The sequence below is a fragment of the Parus major genome, chromosome 23, assembly GCF_001522545.3.
Source record: "Parus major isolate Abel chromosome 23, Parus_major1.1, whole genome shotgun sequence".
NCBI classification, from domain to species: Eukaryota; Metazoa; Chordata; class Aves; order Passeriformes; family Paridae; genus Parus; species Parus major.
The window spans coordinates 3,325,440-3,337,621 of record NC_031791.1 but is presented as its reverse complement, the minus strand read 5'-3'; the positions used below and the strand labels follow the sequence as shown (position 1 = coordinate 3,337,621).

Here is a 12,182-nt window from a genome sequence, read left to right as displayed (position 1 = left end):
GCACCCGCCTGATGTCACCTCAGCAGCTCCCCCCAGCTCCGTATCCTTGTGTTCCCACTCTGCAGCCACAGGCTGCTCCACGTGCAGTGCCCAGCGGGGCCGGGGGCATCAACTTGGGCCTGCCCATGCCCCAGGGGGGCAGGAGAGCAGGGCTGATGATGCAGTGGATGTCATTGGTGAGCAGTGGAAAGCCAAACAACGGTGCTGGCATCACACTGTCCAGCCACACTAGCCATTGCACCAGTCCCTGCTGTGCCAAGGACAAGACCCTGAGGCCAGCCCAAAGAGTCACTGCTGGCCCTGCAGGGCTGCTCCCGGCAGTCTGTGGGGACATCCATGTGAGAAATATACCCTCAAGCCCTCCCTGGTGCAGCTGTTGCCAGCTGCCTCCCCTGCAGCACCCAGCACATGGGGACAGGTCTCTGGGTCTCTTGTCGCCAGCAGGTCCTCGTGCAGAGCAGGCAGGCAGCCATGGCCACAGAGCAGGGATTGCTCCGTGGGATCTACCTGAGGCCACCAGAGCACTGTGGGATGCACTGGGATGCTCCAAGCCCTGGGGGTGCTCCAAGCCCGTGTTGCCCCTGATCCCACCCCTGCCTCAACACTCAGACATGCCTTGGGGCTGAGCCCTGCCCTGTCCCGACCAGCTCCTGGGATTCCCCTGCGCTGCAGCAGCCCTCACACCTGGATGACAGGGACAGTGAGCAAGTGCTCCTGACACATCCCTGGAATGTCCACATTGCATTCCCAACACATCCCCACTATGTACCTGCAGGCACAGCACTGACACACAACCTCAGTGCTGGCTCACATGCCTGGGCATGGGCAATGCCAGCAGCCCCTGCCTTGGGGGTGGCCAGTGCCACCCTGGAAGCTGCCATCAGCAATGACACCTTGTCCCCAACAAGGACAGCAACTTGCAGCCTGTCCCTAGGCACACGGGCACTGTCACCCATGTCTGGCTCCTCTCCCCGCCAGCTTGGAGCCAGTGAAACACAGCTGGCAGCTGCCTGGGCTTCAGCCCACAGTGCATCTACCACAGCCTGCTTCAGGGGACAGGCCTCCAGGGACAGGCTGAAGCGGGGCAGGAGGGGGCAGGCAGCAGGGCTGCTGGGAGGGCATAACCAGGTGCCAGGCAGGAGAAAGAGGCATATTTAGCCCCTTTCCCAGGACTTTGTGTCCTGCCAAGGCTCCAGGATAGGGTATGGGGGGCAGTCATGGGGGAACTGCACCAGCCCCTGGGCAAGGGCAGAGATCACCAAGCTCCCGCGGCACTGCCGAGCCAGCAGTGACGTGCCAAGCTGGAGAGCAACAAGGGGAACTTGGGATCTTGTGGTGAGACCGAGGCCAGAGCCAGGGGGTTTCCAGGGTTTAAAACACATCTGTAGGAAAGAGCTGGAGTTGATGCTGACCGCAGCACCCCCACAGCAAACTGTGACTGTGGTTACAGTGCAACCCCAAACAGCCCAAGGGCAGGGGCCAGAACACCTGCCCACCATCCATCTGGCACACTGGCAGTGGTGACAGGAGGTGCCCTCGTCCTTGGGGCGACCCATGTGGCACCACCAATGCCCAGGGCAGCCAGCCCAGCCATGCTCCCAAAAACCTGTCTGCTAGCATCATGCTGGGAAACAGAAACCTGGCAGGAAGGCAGAGCATGGGGCTGTGTGCCTGCCAGCATCTAGCCCCTTGGGGAGCAGGTCAGTACCCCCAAAAAACAGGTCCTGTGCCTCACAACACAGAGGTGGCACCTACCAGGGCTGATGTTGTGTGGGATCCAGCTCCACTCCCGGCAGGCTGTCTGTGGGGCTGCCTGACCCTGCTCAGAGCCCTCCAAGGGAGCTAGAGCTGTGCTAACTATTCTGGACATAGCACCACGGGACTGTCACATCACCACTCTGCACGTCGCATCACGTTGCTCTGACGGTTACACAGCAGCGGCTCCAGCACTGGGAGAACTCCCGAGCTGCTGCTCCCAAACACAGGCACTGGCGGGCAACCAGCTCACCCTCCCTCTCTGCCCTGCCAAGAGAAAGGCAGCCTTTCTCAGGCTGGAGAAGCTGGGGGAAACTTGGATAAGGACAGACCTCTGTGTGCTCCTCTGCCTGCTTAGTTCCTTGTCCCTCTGTCCACTGCATCCCTCTGTCCACCTGGGTAGCTCTGCAGGTCACCCTGCCCTGGCTGTCCTTCACGAGTTTCTGGCCTCCACTGCCACTGGCTGCCACACACATGGTGGGTCCCTTGAGTGAAATCTCGTCCCTGCTGGTGTCTCCGACCCCGACAACTGTTCTAGGCAGCAAGACAGGAAGCAGCCCGGGCTGCCCAGTCATGCAGGTCACACACGTGGGACATGTCAGGGATGGTCCCCGAAGGAGGACATGGTGCAAAACCACCAGTGCTTCTTCAGCACCATTCTGTGCAAACAGCAGAGCAGCCAGAGTGACCCATCCGGGTGTGCGGAGAGCCCAAGGTGGCCGAGAGCAGCCAGCCCCGGTCCCCGGGCAGCGACAGCATCGAGCGGGCAGGCCACGGCAGGCAGGAAGGCGGCGGAGGCAAAGAGCAGGACTCAGACAACATGTCTGGCGCAGGACGCGTCGTTCGGGCAGCGATGCCAGGACCCGCGGCCGCCTGGTGCAGGAGCCGCCGGTTTTCAACATCGCCGGGAGCCGCAGCCATCCCTCCTTCTCCGCGGGCCGGGGCGACGGAGCACTGGGGCCGAGGGGGAGGGGAGCCGCCTCTCCTCTTCCTCCCGCGGTGGGAAGCGGCCCCGCCGCGGAGCTCTGCTTAGTCACAGCGAGCGCTGCGCTGGAGGGCCGAGAGGCAGCGCCAGCCCCGGCCCCGAGAGCGGCCTCGCCGCCGCCGCCCTCCCTGGTTCATCCCGGGACAACGGGATCGGCCCTGCTGGGACGAGCCCCGAGTCCACGCGGCGGGGCAGGACCGGCCCCGGGCAGGCGGGGGGCACCGTGTGCTTCCCACGGGGACATCGCCCACCGGCCGGCGGGGACGAGCCGGGGCGGCGCTGGCGCCGCCATCCTCGGGGCTCCCCAAGGACAGTCCCCTTGCACCCCCGCCGCCGGCGGGGCCGGGGCCGTTCCGGCCCTCCCCAAGATGGAAGAGCCGTGCCCGGGCTTTGTCCCTCCCGGGAAGCCGCCCCGGCCCCGGCAGCGCATTACCCCCCCTCGCACCCCCGGCTTCTCCACCGTCTTCCTGGGCCGCCGCCCGGCTCCGCACCGCCGCATTCAGCGGACCCGGCCGCAGCATCTCCGCCGGCACGGCGGGCCGCACCTCGCACTCCCGGCAGACCCCGCATCCCCGGGCCGCATCCCGCACCCGGACTCCCTGCGGCCCCGCGGTGCGGAAGGGGTGCCGGGCGCCCCCCGGAGCCGGTACCGGCGCCAGTGCCGCCGCGGATCCTTACCGAGGGGCTGGGGCTGGGGCTGGGGCCGGGGCTGCGGCTCCCGCCCGGCGCAGCTCCGCTCCATGGCGCGGCAGGCGCAGGGGCTGGCCCAGCCCCGCTCCCCCCGGCCCGCGGGGGAGGACGCTCAGCGTTCCCCGCCCCGGCCCCGCGGCCCCGGCCGGGGGGAGCGGCCGGGGGATGCTCCGCCTCGCCCCTGCTCCAGACGCGGCCCCGCAGCCCCGAGCCTGCGCCGCTCCTGCCGCGTTCGTGGCTGGGACCCCGCGCCCCTCACCCCTGCCTCGAGCCTGCCCCTGCCGTGCTCAGCATCCCCCAGCTTTGCTCGGCCATTCGCCAGGCTCCAGCCCCTGCTCTCCCAGATTTTGGGACTCGCAAACACATTTTACGATGCTCCGGTCACGCCGGTAGCGCTGGCCCCGCAGCAAACGCCCCGCCCCAAGCAGCACCGCGATGCACAGCCAGCGCCACTCGTTCCAGCTGCTCCAGCCTCAGGCACCCCAAAAAGACACAGATTTCCCGTTTCGGAGCCCCACCTCAGCTGTTCGAGAGGCCTTGGAGCTGCTGCTGCCCCGCTCCCCGTCACACGTGAGCCTTAGTCACCTCCAGCAGCCGCCCCCGCTCGCGGGGCTCCCCCCCGCACCCCACCCTGCCCGGTAACCGGCAGACAACGGGGGCCGCTCCCGGGGCAGGAGCAGCGGACCCCGCTCTACGCTGAAATCCCTTTCGACCCTGCTTGGACGGGAATGTAGCTGCACGGCCAGGGTAGGGGACAAGCGGGCAGCACCAGGAGTGGGAGGAACACGACTCCAGGCTCTGCAGGGGCACCAGGAGGCAGGGACATGTCCTTGTCCACCACGTGACCAGACTGCTTCAGGCACCCCGCAGACTGCTCCGCTCTGGGTGTGCGGATGAAAAAAGTGAGTTTTCTCTGATGGGTGCGGGCAGCACCCATCAGAGATGCCTGTTTTGGGGATGATGTCACCGGAGGCCAAGAGATCCGCTGCCACTCGTTCTCCCTCACCTACCAGGGAAACAGGTTTACCGAAACCCCAACCCTTTCCCTTGGAAGTGCATTCCCCTGACTCAGGGATGGGGAGCTCCTCAGCAGACAGGGCGGCCCCACTCCATGATGCTGTAGGGGTAGCCCTATACCCCAAATCACCCTAAAGTCATCACCCTCCTACAGCCTCCAGCCCTTCACCCTCTCACCTAGCTCAGACAGAGCAGAGGCTTCCCAAAACTCCCCGAGCCTCACCTGCCAGCTGACTCCCTACCAGGGAATGCTGCATGGCCAAGCCCCAGCTCAGGGAGCTGGGCACCCCAGGAGGATGGCACGGAGTGCAGTGTCCCTGCGAACTCACAAAGCCAGGATATGCCCTGGGACAGGAAAGGGGAACAACCCTACTCCCATTGCATGGCTTATCCTCCACGGGGCTGCAGCAGCCCCACAGCCCCATATTTCCATGGCACACAACGAATCTGGCAGAGCGGGACTGGAGGCATTCCATGACATCTCCAAGGGTGACTATGGGTGGCTTCCAAAGCCTCTTTGCCTGTGGGTCCCACAGAATCACCTGGAGCAGATGAGCATCTCAAGGCTCTAGGACAGCCTGGTACTGGATCCAGCCATGTCCCATGGTCCTCCTCCCCACAGTGGGGTGAGTCTGGAGCAGGGGGCATGGTGAGGAAGGGGCAGCCACGGATGTACAGGGCCTGTGGCCATGCTCCAGCAGTGCAACATGAGAGGGCTCATGAATGCCCAGCAAGTCGATGGACTTATACAAGGAGGCATTGATTGATCACTCTGCTGCAGGCAGAGCCCTGCTGTGTTGGGGTTCCTGGGTCCAGCCCTGCCATTTCCGTGGTGCTGGGAACAGCTGCCCTCCCTGAGCTGATGGAAAATCCGATGAGCTCATGATGAGCACGGCATCCAGCCCTGGCTGCTGCATGCCCCAGCACTCCCTGTGCTCCTCAGCCCTGCAGTGTGGGGTGCAACAACGCCATGGCTTCATCAGGCCAGTCTGGGTAGGGAGCTACACCCCAGGGCCCCAACACCTGGTCCTGAAACTGATTGTAGGGACCCAAAGTGATCAGCACCCCAAAGTCAAAGGATAACTACAGCCACAGCTCAGCCCTGCCAGCAGGAGCTGACACTGTGCAAGTCTGGAAGCAAACAAGGACAAGGACAGCAAACAAACCCTACCAGCACCTCTGAGCAAAACAATGTGTGGTACATCCCATCCCACCTGTTTCCATCTGCTCCCACATCTGTCCTCAGCCCCTCACCCTAGGCTGCTCCCACCCTGCTGCTCTGTGACACAGTGCCCACAAGGGCTGATCTGAATCCCTGTTCCCAAAACACTCCAGCTGATTCCCACTAGCTGTGGGGCAGTGACCCAACAGGATCCTGGGGACAAGTGTCTGTCCCTGTGTCCTGTCCTGGGGTGGATGGATGCAACAGGAACCCATCAGCAGCAGCATGTCAGGGCAACAACCAGAACCCCAGCATCTTGCCAAGGGGCTACGCAACAGCCCATGGCAAATCCTGGCTGCTGCAAGACAGCCCCCCGTGGGTGTCAGTGACAAATGGGCCAGCAATGGGCTGAGCCACAGTGGGCTGCGCCCTGCCCTGCCACAACTCATGCTTGCTCTGTAATTATCCCAAGCTGCATCTGTAATTAGTGTCCTGATGTCATGGGGTCAGGCCTGGGCAGCCCCATGCACTCCCTGCCACCCCCACCTTGGCCTCCGGCCACGGGGCTGGAGATCACAGTCTTCCAACACCATCCGGAAGAGTTCCTGCCAGCATTACTGCCGGAATCACATCCCAGGGCTGTTCTACAGCCCCCGAACTGCTGCAGGGTTGGATCTGTCCCTTGGGCCAGAGCAAAGCCTGGTCGCTCCAAACACAGCATCTCTGCCCCCTTCCCTGCAGCATCCCTCCCGCTCCCTGGATCCTGCCTGGGAAGGAGATCCTTCCTCGGAAGGAGAAGGGTCAGCCCTTTCCCTCCGAGCTTCCCAGGCTGCCAGTCACCTGCTCCCTCAGCGCAGGGAATGCACTGGAGCAGCCCAGCAGCTGTAAATAGAGTAGGAGGCACAGGCACGTGTGGCCGCAGGACGCGCAGGTCCGGGTGGCTGCTGCCCCATGGTCGGTGTGGGGCACAGGCAGGATGTGGGCCTTCAGCAGCACCTCGGGGTGGGACAGCCATGGGAGAAGGGTGAAAACACTGAGCAGGACAAGAGCAGTGTGGTCCTGCTCCTGGGAAATGTCAGCGCGGTCCTGCTCCTGGGAAATGTCAGCGCTGTGCCGGGAGGATGGAGGCACCCAAGCTGCCAGGAGCACCAGCACTTTATTGCAGGGCAGAGAACCACTACGCTGCCCACAGCACACGGGGTGCCTCACATCGCTTCCCTCTGCCAGCACCCCGTGGCCACCATGCGTGGCCATGCCGCTAACATGCACGTAAGGGTCGGGCCGTGCCAGTGACGCTGAACCGTGCACTCAGCACCTCGGAGGGCACCCGTGTCTTCTGGCCCGGCTGCTGCCCACCAGCGAAGAGGGTGAAGGTGCCGGGCTCCAGGTGCCAGTCCTGTGCCCAGACTGCACGCTGCTCAGCCAGCACCTGGAAAGACAGCTTGGCCTCCCGGCTGGCCAGCAAAGCCACACGGCGGAAAGCCACCAGCTGCCAGCGGGGCACCGGCACAGATGACTGCTCCCAGCGCAGGTACAGCTGCACCACCTGCACGGAGGGATGGGAGTCAGCACGATGGGATTCCACAGCAGACCCCCTGCAGGGAGGAGCTCGGGCACATCTGTACGCCATACAGCCAGCTCAGTACAGAGCAGCTGTGCCCACCTCCTCACTGTCCCGCAGCCCCGTGTTCTCCAGCACCACAGACACAGAGAGGTTGGCACAGACAGGCAGCACTGGGGGGCTCAGCACCAGGTCCCGATAGCGGAAGGTGGTGTAGGACAGCCCATACCCAAAAGGGTAGAGTGGGGCCTCCTGCCCATAATACCGGTATGTCCGTCCCTCCATGGTGTAGTTCTCCATTGGTGGCACCTGCGGGACAAGGGGCCAGTGGAACAGGGCAGAGCTGGGCAGGCACAGACAAGAACCAGCCCTGCATCCCCCAGTTGTTGCAGCCACCAAGGCAGGGAAGGGCTAAGGGTTCGACCAGCAGCCCTGACCTTACCTGGTGCATGCCTGCAGGCCAAGTGGCTGGCAGCCGGCCAGCAGGGCTTGTCCCCGCCTCGCCCAGCAATACCCTGGCAATGGCCAAGCCAGTGGCCTGGGCAGGGAAGAAGCAGGCCAGGATGGCCCCCACACCATCATGTGCCTGTGCCCAGCTCACATCCAGGGGCCCCGCGTTGAACAGCAGCAGAATGACAGGGCGGCCAGCAGCTGCAGGGAGATGGCTGTCACTGGGAGCCCTGTAGTGGCACTGCTGGGATGGCCCTGGCATGTCCCATGGATGAGAACACCTGGGCGAGTTGAAGTCCCACAGAGCCCCTACCCGCCTGCACAGCATCCTGCAGCAGCTCCAGCTGGTGTCCCGGCAGGGACAGGTCTCTCCGGTCTTTCGCCTCTGTCTCCACATCTACCCCTGGGTGGGGACAGCCAAGGGAGAGCCCCTTACATCCCTGTGGGCAGACAGTGCAGAGGCACTGACCGCCTCAGAGATGGCTCATGGGCATCCCCCCTCTCCCAGAGCACTCCCCTTGCCCTGGCAGTGCCCACCCAGTGCCCTCCTGCTGCCACCTACCTGTCCCCAGGCAGACCAGCACCACATCAGCTGCCCCAACGACCCTCAGCAGCTCTGCCCGCGAGTACCGCTGGCACTGTGGCTCGCTGCAGCCCGCTGTGAAGCTGACATTGGCCCCCAGCATCTCCAGCCCCCTCCTGCACCAGGGAAGAGCAGAGGACACAGGGGCAGCTGTGCCCCAGGGTTGGAGCCCAATGGGGACAGCCCCCTTGCCCTGGCCACCAGCCTAAGGCCAAGCAGCTCCAGCAGCAGCCCTGGACAGTATCCAGAGGGGAACTGTGACCAGGAGAGGAGGACAAGAGGTGGGACTATGCTGTCTCACCGGGGAGTGTAGATGTACTGAGGTTCTGGCACTGGTGCATAGTCCCCAAAGAGTACCTTGGGATTGTCAGCAAAGGGACCCACAACCTGCAGGGGGAAGAAGTTGAGGCTGGGCACCAGAAAACCTGTGACACCTGTGTGCCATGGGTGTGGAGCCAGCATGTTCCCCCTGCCCGCCACCTTGCAGAGGCTCACCGCAAGGTGCTGGCCAGGTAGGTCCTGGGCCTGCAGGGGCAGTGTGCCCCGCATGTTCTTCAGCAGCACAAAGCTCTTGACAGCAGCTTCCAGCGAGAGGTTGCGGTGCTCGGGGCTCTGCACTACACTCAGGTCCAGGAAGTTGTAGGGGTTCATGGCTGGGGGATCAAACTCCCCCAGCCGCATCCGTGTGTAGAAGAGGGGCCGGACTTGGTCACGCAGCATCTATGGAAACCCCAACCCAAACACCACAGTTGTGCTTGGCAGGGACAGCTCAGGCTCTCTGCCCACACCCCTGAACCCACTCCCCTCAGCTTACCTGCAATGTGATGTTGCCCATGGCCAGAGCCTGAGGGATGTGCATGAAGACATTGTTCCTCAAGCCATAGGAGAGCTCCAGGTTGCAGCCAGCATTCACCGAGGCTGCCACGCCAGGGACAAGAGAGAACTCCCGTCATGTCTGTGCGATGCCTGGGGACTGACCCCATGCCCAGCCAGTGAGCTCACCAACTGCCGTCTCCAGGAAGCTGTGTGTGTAGTGGTGCCCTAGCATGATGAGCTCCACAGCCCCCTCGTCGCTCACCACGTACCCATCAAAGCCCCACTCGCCACGCAGGATGTCCGTCAGCAGCTTCTTGTTGGCACAAGCAGGAACGCCGTTGATCCTGTTGGAGAGGGGATGGGGTAGCCAGGAGCGCGGGGCACTGGCCAGGGGCAGCCCAGCTGATGTGGCTCCTGCCACTCTCCACACCTGTTGTAGCTGCACATGAAGCTGTAGGAGCCAGCACGCACACATGCCTGGAACTGGGGCAGGAAGGTCATGCGCCAGTCCCGCTCCAGCACCTGAAAGCACCATGGCAGAGTGGGGTCAGCATCTGGACTGTCCCCTGCCCTCTTAACACCCCCTGCCCCACTGCACTCACCTTGGCATCAAAGCTTAGCCTGGAGACAGGGATGTTCTCAGGGCCTCCGTGCACGCTGAAGTGTTTGCAGCCAGCGCTGGCCTTGGCATAACGGGGGTGCTGGCCCTGCAGCCCCTGCACAAAGCTGCGGGCCAGCTCCCCACTCAGAAACGGGTCCTCCCCATAGGTCTCCTGTCCAGGGCACAGGCAGGTCACCTTTGGGAGCCCTGTCCCTATATCCCCACAGCCTGGCAAGCCATGGCCATGTCCAGCTGGTCAGCCACAGTCCTTTGTGGCCCAATCCCAGCCAGGGATCACCCGCCCAAGCTGGCACCTGGTTCCTCCCCCACAGTGGGTGCCTCATGATGTTCAGGACAGGGCTGAAGCAGCTAAGCCCGGTGTGGTCACTGTAGCGGCCAACAGCAACAAAGCTGTTGTGCTTGGCTCTCACCTCGGTGGCCGTGGCATTGGCCACACGGTAGATGAGCTCAGGGCTGTGGAGACAGCGCAGGGGTGTCAGGGTGGCATAGGCAAGACAGGGGGGGACCTGTCTCACAAGGTCCCATCCCACACCCTCGGTCCCCGGTCACCGGTGCTGATACCTGAAAGCGGCAGCAAGCCCCAAGGCCTGCGGGAAAGCCGTGGCCCACCCAGGTGCCTCGCCGTCACCCCGCAGACACTCCGTGTTCCAGTTGTAGGGCGCGATGCCCAACCGCGGGATGGGGGGCGCGGGGCCGTTCCCCATCGCTCCCCCCCTCGCCACCTGCAGGGCAGCGGCGCTGAGCGGGGAATCGCGCGGGAGCCCCGAGGGGGTCCCGCCGCCCCCTCACCTGCAGCACCAGCTCGGCGGGGCTCAGCCGGCCCAGCAGGTCGTCAAGCCGGCGGTGCCAGGGCAGCGAGGGGTTCCAGAAAGGGAAGGGGGGCGGCTGAGCCCGGGCCGCCCCCGCGCCCAGCGCCGCGCTCAGAACCAGGAACCCCAGCCCCAGCGCCGCTGCTGGGAGAGCCCTCCACGGCATGGCTCGGCCCAGCTCCCGGGATCTCCACGACTCGGCCCAACCCGGCTCGGCCCCGGCGCTCCGAGCTCCCCGCGATGGGCGGGGCGGGGCGGAGCGCGCTGCAGTCTGCCCTGCGCCCACTGGACGGGGCGGAGCGCGGTAGGCCGGGACAGGTCAGGCCTGCCCGGGGTTTTGTCAGGTCCCGGTCGCCCCCCGGGCCGATTTGTGAGATTCACCCCGTGCATCTGGGTCTGTATTCGAGGGGCGACGAGCCCCAAGCCCCGCGCAGCCTGGCCCCGCCGCGGGAATAGGTCGCGGCGTTTCGGTTCCACCCGTCTCCCGGAGCATCCCATGTGCGGGCGGGAACCGGCAGAGCCGCCCGGCGCCGTCAGACTGGTTCTCGGTGCCCCCGGCTGCTGCGGGGCCGGCTCGGCCCCTGCCCGGGGAGCAGTAACGGCTCCACCTGGGAAGGATCTCCGTGTGCTTCCTGGGCGTTATGGCAGGACAGAGTGAGATGCCAGCGCGGGTGCCCTATGTGTCCTCTCAGCCCCCCAGCTCAGCACAGAGGGACACTGCCAGGGACCTCTGCGGTCGCCAGGGACACGGTGCCTTCTTACGTTGAATATTAGGACAAGGTTCTTCCCCCGAAGGGTGGTCAGGCAGTGAACAGGCTCCCCAGGGAATGGGGACAGGCCCAAGGTTGCCAGAGCTCTAAATGCCAGAGCATTTAGACAGTGCTCTCAGACACATGGTGGGATTGTTGGTGTGTCCTGTGCCAGGAGCATGACTCCGTGGTCCTTGTGGGTCCCTTCCAACTCAGAGTGTTACAGGATTCAGTGATCTCCATCAGCTACCAGCACACTGGGGTGGAGCGCCCAAGGTGGTATTTGGGACTGGGAGCAGGAGGGCACCTGGCACTGCAGAGCTAGAGACAGGGAGCACAGATGTGCCATCAGCTCACTGGCACAATGGAAGTGCTGCTGGCAGCCCCCCAACCAGGAGAACTGCACCACGCTCCAGTGCCAGGCCCAGTGCCTCGCAGCTGGCAGTGTCTCGGGGATGCAGCCATGTAAGGCAATGCCAGCAGGTCACCGCAGCACAGCTGGTCCTCACACTCCTGCTCGGTGGTGACAGCAAGTCAGCTCCCAGCTGCTGGATTCCTGAGCAGCCAGCAGGAGTGGGGGGGTTCCCCTGTGCCCAGAGCATGTTCTGCCCCCGGCACACCACCCCAGCCAGGTCAGGGCTCAGCACTCGCTCAGTGACAGGTTTGGGACAAGGACATAATGGGATAAATAAATAAACAACAAGAGATTGAATAAATGAGTAAACAATGCCAGGCACAGTCTATGTGGGAGCAGAACTTGGTGCACCGGGAGCCATGTTGACTTGCGGAGGGTTTGGGGAAGCTGAGTTGTCCTAGGGAATATTCCCTGCAGCTCCTTCAGCCCCAAGCCAGGCCAGTTTCTGTGACACCCTTCCTTTGTCCTGTTCTTGTGGGGCTATTTGCAGGCCTCACAGGGTGGAAACCTGCTTGTGTTACGCATTGAGCTGCAGCCTAAGGCTCTGAGCCTGCACAATCCTGCCAGC

The 12,182-nt window shown here is 63.9% G+C and overlaps 2 protein-coding genes across 4 annotated transcripts in view; both read right to left on the bottom strand.

The window, feature by feature from the left end:
- The window catches only part of MAP7D1 (MAP7 domain containing 1), a 14,956-nt gene extending 10,991 nt beyond the window's left edge, over positions 1-3,965 (bottom strand). For 2 of the 3 annotated variants that reach the window (XM_015649464.2, XM_033519580.1), the window contains exon 1: positions 3,419-3,522. In XM_015649464.2, the coding sequence (XP_015504950.1) occupies positions 3,419-3,482 (64 nt within the window). In that variant the 5' untranslated portion in view covers positions 3,483-3,522. Of the gene's footprint in view, positions 1-3,418; positions 3,523-3,948 lie in introns of those variants that run through there. The other variant, XM_015649466.3, reaches the window with a different exon arrangement.
- A 2,781-nt stretch (positions 3,966-6,746) lies between these two features.
- Positions 6,747-10,714, bottom strand: LOC107214105 (probable beta-D-xylosidase 5). The gene is made up of 14 exons (XM_015649140.3): positions 10,431-10,714; positions 10,203-10,363; positions 9,935-10,094; positions 9,622-9,792; positions 9,450-9,541; positions 9,206-9,363; positions 9,018-9,121; positions 8,699-8,923; positions 8,505-8,590; positions 8,183-8,319; positions 7,934-8,023; positions 7,613-7,821; positions 7,273-7,479; positions 6,747-7,155 (listed from the first exon to the last, which is right to left on the bottom strand). Exons 1-14 carry the CDS (start codon positions 10,614-10,616, stop codon positions 6,868-6,870), a joined length of 2,274 nt encoding a protein of 757 aa, XP_015504626.1. The 5' UTR covers positions 10,617-10,714; the 3' UTR covers positions 6,747-6,867.
- Between the last annotated feature and the right edge of the window lie 1,468 nt (positions 10,715-12,182).

Coding starts and splice junctions, on each gene's coding strand:
- LOC107214105 (XM_015649140.3), bottom strand. CDS start 10,616: ATGCCGTGGAGGGCTCTCCCAGCAGCGGCGCTGGGGCTGGGGTTCCTG. Junction 10,095..10,202: donor GGGCTTGCTGCCGCTTTCAG/GTATCAGCACCG, acceptor CTGTCTCCACAG/CCCTGAGCTCATCTACCGTG. Junction 7,822..7,933: donor GCAGGATGCTGTGCAGGCGG/GTAGGGGCTCTG, acceptor ATCTCCCTGCAG/CTGCTGGCCGCCCTGTCATT.